General features: G+C 36.5%; 2 protein-coding genes across 2 annotated transcripts; both read left to right on the forward strand.

Annotated features, from left to right (window-relative positions):
• The first annotated feature begins 583 nt into the window (after positions 1-583).
• On the forward strand, positions 584-1510 carry LOC100673724 (olfactory receptor 12D1-like). The gene has a single exon (XM_003421842.3). The coding sequence runs from the start codon at positions 584-586 to the stop codon at positions 1508-1510; it is 927 nt and encodes a 308-aa protein (XP_003421890.2).
• Positions 1511-7758: 6248 nt separating this feature from the next.
• LOC100674004 (olfactory receptor 14J1-like) lies at positions 7759-8697 on the forward strand. The gene has a single exon (XM_003421843.4). It carries the CDS (start codon positions 7759-7761, stop codon positions 8695-8697), a length of 939 nt encoding a protein of 312 aa, XP_003421891.3.
• The last annotated feature ends 1473 nt before the right edge of the window (positions 8698-10170 follow it).

Raw genomic sequence — 10170 nt, forward strand, 5'->3', positions numbered from 1 at the left:
AATAGGACTTAAGGAAATAGATCACAAGAGAAGATAGGACTTCAAGGGGACTGAAGCCATAGGTACTTCGAGAACCGGCCAGTGTTGGGTGATCTAAGGGAGGAACTGATGAGCCGATTGGAGGAAGAACTTCATTTACTCAGGGAATCAGGGATATGATAAAGAAAGACAAGTCCCAGAGCAACTAGAACATGGAAGCACTATACCATTTGTGAAGCCCTGTTAGTACAGTGGTTAAGAGCTCTGGTTAAGAGCTCTGGCTGCTAAACAAAAGGTTGGCAGTTCAAGTCCACCACTTGCTCCTTGGAAACCTTATAAAGCAGTACTACTCTGTCCTATAAGACTGATATTAGTTGAAATCCTTAAGTCCTATTTTCTTCTACCAAGTCAGTGGGTGAGTCCAAACCACCAACATTTCCATTAGTAGTGGAAGACAAACCATTTGCACCACCTGGGATCCTTCCAAACAACCATATTCTTCCTCAAGACATTTTTGTCTTGGAGAGAAAATCCTGGGCTGAGAGGATTCTTTTCCTCATTAGAGATAGTGCTCCATATATTATTTTACCTTTTCTTTTAAGTGATGCTAAATCAAACCTCAGTCACTGAATTTCTCCTCCTGGGAGTGACAGACATCCAAGAACTGCAACCTGTTCTCTTTGTGGTTTTCCTCACCATCTACTTTGGCATTGTGGCTGGGAATGGAGCTATCCTGATGATTGTCATCTCTGATCCAAGACTCCATTCACCCATGTATTTCTTCCTGGGAAACCTCTCGTGTCTAGATATCTCCTACTCCACAGTGACACTGCCAAAGATGCTAGAGAACTTCCTCTCTATACACAAAGCAATTTCTTTTGTGGGATGCATAAGCCAGCTTCATTTCTTTCACTTCCTGGGCAGCACAGAGGCCATGTTGTTGGCTGTGATGGCCTTGGACCGCTTCGTGGCTATCTGCAAACCACTTCGTTACAATGTCATCATGAATCATCAGCGCTGCATCCAGATGGCTAGTACAACCTGGGTCATTGGGTTTTTCCATGCCATGCTGCATTCCATAATGACCTCTCACTTGAACTTCTGTGGCTCCAACCAAATCCATCACTTCTTCTGTGATATTAAGCCTTTGCTGGAGTTGGCATGTGGGAACACTGACCTCAACCAGTGGCTGCTCAATACCGTCACAGGGACCATTGCCATGGGCTCATTTCTTCTCACAATTCTCTCCTATTTCTATATCATCACATGCCTCTTCTTCAAGACCTATTCATGCAGGATGCTTCACAGAGCATTGTCCACCTGTGCCTCCCACTTCATGGTAGTCATTCTTTTCTATGCTCCTGTTGTCTTCACCTATATTCATCCCACCTCAGATAGCTCCATGGATGAGGACAGGGTCATTGCCATCATGTACACTGTGGTCACTCCTGTACTAAATCCATTAATCTATACTTTGAGGAACAAGGAAGTGAAGAAGGCTTTGATCAGGGTGATCAGAAGGAAGCTATGACTTGAAGGATCTAGAAAACTCTTCTGAGGCATAAATAAGCAGGCAATGAGAAAGTTGAGATTTGAATTTGTACTGCTTCTCAAATTGTTTGGAATATGTATGAAACTGAGAACTGAATAAAAGAAATATAAATGGTAAAGTCCAACAATACTAGTAGGTAGGTAGTATAAAAGAAACTTAAACAAGTTGGACACTAAACATGCAACCCTCATGCTGAACTGGTTTTTGGGATATCAGCTGATATAATTGATTTATTGTATATTCTGATGTGTTCTGATGTGAAATCAGGTGTAGAAATACGACTATATTACCCAAGTATTGGGTGTATGGACAATATTCAGATTTGTTTATTTATGTGATCCATTTAGGTTAACACATTTCAATGTGAACAATGAAATTATTACGCTTTTCTATTTTGAGGATTTTAATTTAGGACCATGATTGTTTAATTGTAAACGCAAATGCTAATTCACATATGAGTAAGAATTCTTAAGAGGTATGTCATGATTTCTGATTTGCCAGACAGGAAGGCAAATAAGTAATTAAAACAAATGAACTGTAATCACTAATTAACAGAAATAAAATAACTAATGACTCATCTAAAGAGTTCTGGCACCTCTATCGCCAGAGCGAACTGACCAAGCTATCAATGACTCCTGTGAAATATAGTTAAAAGTGGAGTTAGGTTGAAAGAAAAACTCAAAAATCCCTTACCGTCTCATTAGTGTGTTATTTTCTCCTTAGCACTTGGTGACAGAAAATGATGATTTTCAAAACCCTTCCCATTTTTTTATTTGTTTTTCTATTTCTATCTCCATTTTTGGAAACCCGGGTGGCGTAGTGGTTAAGTGCTACGGCTGCTAACCAAAGAGTCAGCAGTTCGAATCCACCAGGTGCTCCTTGGGGCAGTTCTACTCTGTCCTATAGGGTCGGTATGAGTAGGAATCGACTCGACGGCACTGGGTTTTATCCCCATTTTTGACAGATTCTAATATGATGTAATACAAATAAATATGAATAATGCATCAAATTTTTCATTTGTTTTTCTTTCTTGGAACAAACTTTATCTAAACTGAAAATGTTGAAGTTGTAGTTGCTGAGGTATTTCTTGAGTTAATAGACAAAAGGTAATATGTTCCCCACTTTCTAAGTACCTAGAAGTGCTTGCTGTCCCTGAAAGAATGAGGGGTGCCAGTATTTATAACTGTTTAGGTAGACAGACAACACTGCAAAACAATCTTGAACTGCTGAACTGACTATTCACAGTCTCGACATCCACTTTTACAAACCCAAAAAATTTGACTCTGACCTCTGCCCTGTGCTTTTTCTATCTTCAATTCCACCTACTTTGGTCTTTCAATTCTATTTTTGTTGATGAGAAGATGTTTGTGTTGAGAAGGCACTTTCCCCTCTGAACTGTCTCAAAGTAGCGGTAATACATCATTTCTGCTAGCATTTTTCTTGGTGAGAATTTGTCAGATGACATAATCTGCATAGAGACGGGGAACTGAGATTCTCATGGGGGTCTGATTATATATTGCTGCCTAATGAATATATGAACTAGTACCCCAAAGTTTAGTGGCTTAAAGGCTTTTATTTCATTAAATTGCATGATTCTGTGGGCCAAAATTTGGGAAGAGCACAGCCTGGAGGGGTTGACTTTACTTAATCATGTCTGGAGCCTCAGCAGGGATGATTTGAACAGCTGGGTATTGAATAGGTAGGAGGTGACAAAGTCTCTCTTTCCTTCTCTCCAGCTTCTCAATGTGGTTAGCATGTGATTCTTCAGCAGGGAAGTCTCAGAGCAGATTTTTTGCGTGGTGGCTCAGGGGCCAACAGACCAAGTCAAAAGCTTCCAGTTTTCTTAAAGTCTAGGTCCAGAAATGGCATTAACATTACCTGTTCCATAGTCTATTAGTCAAAGTAGTCACTGGCCAATCCAGCTTCAGGGTAAGAGAAAATAGACCCCACTTGACTCCCTGGATGGTGCAAACGGTCAACACTTTCAGCTGCTAACTGAAAGGTTGGAGGTTTGAATCCACTGAGAGGTACCTCAGAAGAAAGGTCTGATGATCTACTTCCAAAAAAATTACCATTGAAAACCCTGTGGAGGACCATTCTACTCTGAAACACATAGGGTCGACATAAGTCAGAGTCAACTCAATGACAGCTGGTTTTTTCTCAACAAGAACAGAATCAAGACTTTATGAATACCCTTAATCCAACACAGTCCCACCCCCTGCTGCAAATAATTTACATTGTCCCCACAAGCAAAGTATGCTTACTTCTCCTCCTAGTAATCCTAAAATTTCATCTCACTATAGCATTGTTGTTGTTGTATAGCATTACCTCAAAGTCTAGGTCTTTTCATCTAAATCAGGTGCAGATGGAGCCTCTTATGTATAGTTCCTGAAGTATGGTTCCTTTAGAACCAAGAACTTTGAACTAAAGGGTCAAATTATCTGTTCATCACATACTAAATGCACAATGGTAAGATAGATATAGGATGACTATGCTAGCCAATCTCATTCCATAAGGGGAAAATGGGCGGCACATAACAGTCACATAGCAATTCTTCTAATTGGGGACTTTTTCAAATTCTGTCCTTTACAGTCAAGACAATGAAGTTGAATTGATGATGCCAATGAAATTCTCTTTAAAACATATTAGGATTTTATAATCTTATTTAAGTTTGCTCAGTTAGATAAGTGACACTTTCACAAATTTCTTTGAGAAAGACCCCACTCTGGCTTGGGCTGTCAAGATACTATGAGCCAATGCCTTTAAATGTCCTAGAAACATTTTTTATCTGTTTGAAAGGGTCTACAAGACATGTCCTTAAGATTCTTAGAGGCCTTCTAGTCTAGCATAGCGTGTTCAGGAGGCCTGCCCTTAATAATTTTATACAAAGCTACCCCTTTATCTTTTTGATGTTTCAACCAGGGATTTGTAACTGAGTATTCAAGCAAAGGATAGATGGAAACCTACATAGAAGTGGAAAACGAATTTATAATTTGAGTGGGATGTTAGTTGAGACGATGTCTAAAGTTTCTTCCAATTCTAAAATTTTACATATTTGTAATAATATATAAATTGTAAACATAAGAAACATGCAATCGAAGTTATCTTGGCTTTGTAGTGTTGCAAAAAATGGACATTAATACTCTCAGCATGAACTTATTTTGCAATGAACATACTGACAAAGGTATATAACTCCTTTTTAATTGGGTGTTCTTGGATCTAAAGAACAAATTACAACAGTTTTCAGCTTTTTTGTCCAATTAACAAAATAAACTAAAATTTCCAGTAACTAGATGTGACCATTAACTCAACTCAACTGAAAAATACATCACAAGAAACTTCAAGTAATTGCAAGTTTTGGTCCTAGGGTATTTACAAGGAGCCCCAAATGCCCAGAGCACACAGGAACTTCTCTGCTTACGTCAGAGGAACAACAAAGCCTAATCTTCAGTGGCCAAAGGAAGATTAATGTGACCTTATTTTTCTTCTCCCCACAGAAAAGATTTTACAGGGAGTGGGTGAAATACAGAGATATGAGCCTCCGCGTAGTGGTAGCTACTCACATTGACAACTGCTCCCTAAGTTTAGGGTGGAAGATCCTGGATGTGCTCTGGTGAGTTTATTTTTGGACTCTAGAAGGGGAGATTATTCTGTACAATAGAATGCCAATGAGTTATAGAGTTTGAGGGGATGTGATAAAGCCAGGCATTGCTATTTAATCCATAAAAGCTGAAATTAAAAAGTTATCAAATGTAAATTGTTTCAATGAAAATTAGGAATCCAAATGAGAAAGCTGTAAACTATTTACTTTACAGGAACCTTGAGTGGAGTGTAACTCTCATCTCCCCAGCAATGCTTTCCTTTGTGTGACTATTGAAGAAGACACTTGGGATGACATAACTTGATATTTCTTGTATTCTTACTATTCATTGACCTTAAGAGTGGTTTATAAGAGATGTGAGTTCCTTCGCATACCAGAGATCACAGATGAATTTCTCAAAAACAGTAGAAAAATGAAAAAAAAAGATAGATCAAAATATTATAATGTCAGAAAAATAACCATACTTTCCCTCTGCACAAAATAAGGATAAAAAAAGACCCCAATGATAAACACTTTCAGAGCATAAGAATTGTAAGAAGCATGTAAGAGCATATTTTCTATCTCAACCAGTTATCTCAACCAGTTATCCAGTGGTCTTCTCTATTTTAGGAAGAAATCCTGATGTAAATAAAACACAAGAAAATCCTGGAAAGAACAAATAGGGTCATTTTGGGGTAAAACAGAAAATATTCCCATATACATTGAATGAAGTCCATTCTGCTGGGTTACATGACAGAAAAATCAGCAACATTCTTCCAGAAACATAGAAATGGAACCTTCCAGAGTCCCTGAAAACACCACCAAGGGAGTTATTGTTGCAGGAGAAACTAAGTCAGTATTCTGACTCAGGGCACCCACACATGTTTCAGAGTAAAACTGCATTACCTAGGATTTTCAATGACTGTGACCTTTCAAATGTAAATCACTTTCTTCCAAAGCACCTCTTGCTGCATTCAAATCTACAAGTTTTGGTTAGATCACTTAATCATTTTGTACCACCCAGGGATTCCTAAATGTGCCATTAGAATCTCTAGAAGCATGAAGTATTCCAGCACTTAAAATTTACACCTCCCAAGAACTCCTAAATGTGTGGTTAGAATCTTTAGAAGCATGAAGTGTCATCCTCAACGTCTGATCAATGTCTACATGGACACACACACACTATAAGATTGAGTCAATTTTCACGTAGGTTTAGACTAGATGTGTGCTGATGACTACCTCTTCTGGTCTAGGTGCCCTCTATCAATCTTGGACTTAAACAATTCATAGTATAATTACATAGCATTTTACAAGGCACAAAAAATCAATCACTTTGAGCTATATAATCTATTGTATGCAGATCTCTGGACTTAGTGCTGTCCAGAGATAATAAACCTTTAAACCATCTAGAAATAATTGCCATATGCTGTATTCCTTTTGACTCTTCATTCTTTATTTATTCATACATATTTGTATACAATGTATGTAGTCTACAGTATTTAATTTAAACCAAAATAGTGTTCAGTATCTTACTTCATAATCATATTTTTCAAAGCCATTTAAATATCAGTAGGTAAACAATTAATTGCATAAAACTTGATTTGAACATTATAAGAGCTGTCCATTTTTTTACTAATGTAATAATTCCAAATAAACATATTTTTTCTTAACACATTTTATTCACATGATTTAATCAAAATATTTAGCATAAGTTTAATTGGTTTAAAGTACAGACTGTTTTAACACTCCTGTTCAATGAGTTGTTGTTTCTAGGAAGTATACATAAATTTGACCTTTCTAGCTTCATGCTTTACATTTTGTCTTGCTTCATACTCAATGGCTCTAAGCATTTTATTTTTGAATCTTTGAAAATTTAATTAGGACAAATACTATCTCATTGTCACTTTAAGCATTATTTAATTCAGTTATGACAAACATTGTTTCATGTGTTTATTGGCCATTTTATTTTCTTTTTAAGAATACACTGAGAAAGGTCTGGCCTGCCACTTTTCTGGTAGAAACTTAGAATTTTTCAGATCAGTTTATATGATATTATATGTTAAGGGTAATGATTTTTGATTATCACAATAGTTGGATAGATACTATCAATACACAATGTTCTCTTAGTTTTATCTATTTTTCCAATAAATGTTCAGAAAAAAATAAGAATTTTTCTCTCAAACATGAAACAAAATTATAAAATGGCAGTAACAGAACCAGTGGGGTGGTGGGATATTTGAATAGACAGAAAGATTAATGGAAAGAATAGGGCTTCAGAAACTACTTAATAAATCCGTATGTCTGTGAACTGAATGAAACTTTTAATGTATATAAAATTTGGTGGTATATATGTCCCAATAGCAAAATTATATGTATTGTCCTTCCCTTTACTTGAAATAGGTGACATGAAAATTTATAATCTACCTTATGCAATCCTCCTTATGACTGAGTCAACATCATTTAAAATTGTTCAGCATAATTATTAGTATTTGAAGCTACTTCACACTTACAGTGATGAACTGGCTATCCTAACTTCATGCCTTAACTTCACTGAATAAGTGGATTCTACCTTTAAATAATATATATTTTTTTTCCTATGGGTGTCCACCTTGTCTTGCAGCCAGCATCACTTTTGGAAATAAAGAATATGGCTAATTTCACTACGATGAGTGGGTTTTTTCTCATGAGTTTCTCTAGCAATCCTGAGATAGAAATCTTAAATGCTTCTTTGTTTTTAGTCTTATACTTGGGGGCTTTAACTGGTAATATTCTCATTATCACTGCAACTTCCGTGGACAATAGTCTCTACTCACCTATGTATTTCTTCCTGAAACATCTCTCCTTTTTGGATCTATGCTATATTTCTGTGACTGTACCAAGGTCCATTTGCAACTCTTTCATGCATAGCGGCAATATTTCCCTCTGGGAGTGCATACTGCAGTGTTTTGCATTCACTGTCTGTGGTTCTTCTGAGATGGCCATGCTCACAGTGATGTCCTATGACCGCTACGTGGCCATCTGCCTTCCACTGCGCTATGAAACCATCATGGATGTCAGCACCTGTGTTCATGGAGTTTTAGCTGTCTGGATAAGTGGAGTCATCTCTGGAGTCATGCATACAGCTGCTACTTTCTCTATTCACTTTTGTGGTGAAAATATCATTCACCAGTTCTTCTGCAATGTCCCCCAGCTCCTGAAACTCTCTTGTTCCAATGACTATGTCAGTGAGCTTGGGGTCACTGGCTTCCTGTCCTTGGTGGCCTTTCTTTGTTTCATCTCTATTGGCCTCTCCTACACACACATGTTCTCTACTGTGCTGAGGATCCCATCTGCTAAAGGCAGAGCCAAAGCTTTCTCTACTTGCCTCCCCCACCTTGGTGTTATCATATTGTTTATCTCTACTGGAGCTTTGGAGTTTCTAAACCCACCTTCTAACTCTCCGACTGAGCTAGACTTTTTCCTCACTGTTTTTTTTACTGTTGTGCCCTCAACACTCAATCCAGTGATCTATAGCCTGAGGAATAAAGCCATGAAGGTAGCTTTAAGAAAGGTTTTAAAAGAAAGAACATCCTACCTGTTTTGCTGAAACAAATCTTTTAATTCCTGGTTGGGAGACAAATTCAAAACACATTCGAAAACATAACAAAGCCAATCGAGAAATTAAAGCAATAAAGAACTCATAATAGGGAAAGTTATTATATAAATGAACTGTCATTGAGCAATAAAAACACTGAAACATAGAACATAGAATTACAAGTGAGTTACTCTTGTTAATACAGTAGATTTAAATTTCGTCCCACAAAGCCAGGTGTAGAAAAATGTAAATTTCTTTACTTTTACAGACTCCAATTTAATTTCCCTTCCCTACCCCTTTTTATCAGGGTGACAGAAAACTCAGTCAATTTAAGATTCCTTCCTCATTTTTCCTGAGTTGCACTGCAGTTTGGGGTATTACATAGTATACAAGCATTGAGGAGTCACCTGGCTCAATGTCCTCTGGGAATTTAGGGGTCTACTAAGATTCTATTAAGGTTTCACTCTGCAAGGGAAACACACTCAGTGCTTCAATCAGACAAAGGTCACCCTTGAAAAGTCTCATTATATCATTTACATTGTTTCCTCGGGGGCAATGAATTACTTTGTCACTTGTATGGATGATTTAACTAATGTAACAATCTGAAAGAGACTCTGAAATATATGCTTTTCAATCATAAAACGAATGAAAGAAAAAATACAAACAACATTTTAAAAAACAATATGCTAGGAAAAAGAAAAAGTGCATTTGAAAAATAAGCAAACCATTATATAAGTATAATGTATAATGATTGAAATTTAAAACTCCACAGATGGATTAAGCAGCAGACAAAATACAAAGCAAACCAGAGTTAGTAAACTGAAAGATAGATCAAAGTTTTTTTCCTGCAGAATGAATAAAAATAAATGAAGTTATTTTAAAAAGCATAAAAAATATATTTCAGTACCAAAATGAAAAAGAGGGTGCAAAATTTATCTAATAATAGTTCCAGGAAGATCTATTGCTCTATTTGTCCATTTTTTAAGGGAATCGGTGACAGACAATATTCAGAGAAATAACTTCAAGACTTTTTACAGAATTAACAAATACACACGTCTTCAGGTTTAAGAAGCACAACAAAAATTGGTCAGTATAAGTAGAATGAATTCACATGTAGTTATATAATACTGAAATTATAGAATAACAGTGACAGAAATTTTTAAAATCTCAACATAGAAAGAGACTTAAAAATAATGTTAGTGTTATATTCTAGAAGCTTTCTTGCTTTACTTTTCACATTTAGCTCTCTAATCCATAGAACATAATTTTTGTGTATGTTGTGAGATAGGTGTCATTGCTCATTTTATTCAAATAGATATCTAATTAAACCAGCATCATTAATTGAGAAACAAAATATTTTCTCCACTAAATTGCAGTGGTATCTTTGTCATAAATCAAGTGACCGTATATGTGTGGGTTTCTCTAACCTGTTCATTTGTTCTGTGTGGTTATGTTCAATTGATCATGTTTATAATAGCAAATTCT

This window comes from Loxodonta africana, chromosome 1 (assembly GCF_030014295.1).
Source record: "Loxodonta africana isolate mLoxAfr1 chromosome 1, mLoxAfr1.hap2, whole genome shotgun sequence".
Taxonomy (NCBI): Eukaryota; Metazoa; Chordata; class Mammalia; order Proboscidea; family Elephantidae; genus Loxodonta; species Loxodonta africana.

Bases quoted from the DNA above. Each gene is read 5' to 3' on its own strand.
- LOC100673724 (XM_003421842.3), top strand. From the start codon at position 584: ATGCTAAATCAAACCTCAGTCACTGAATTTCTCCTCCTGGGAGTGACA.
- LOC100674004 (XM_003421843.4), top strand. From the start codon at position 7,759: ATGGCTAATTTCACTACGATGAGTGGGTTTTTTCTCATGAGTTTCTCT.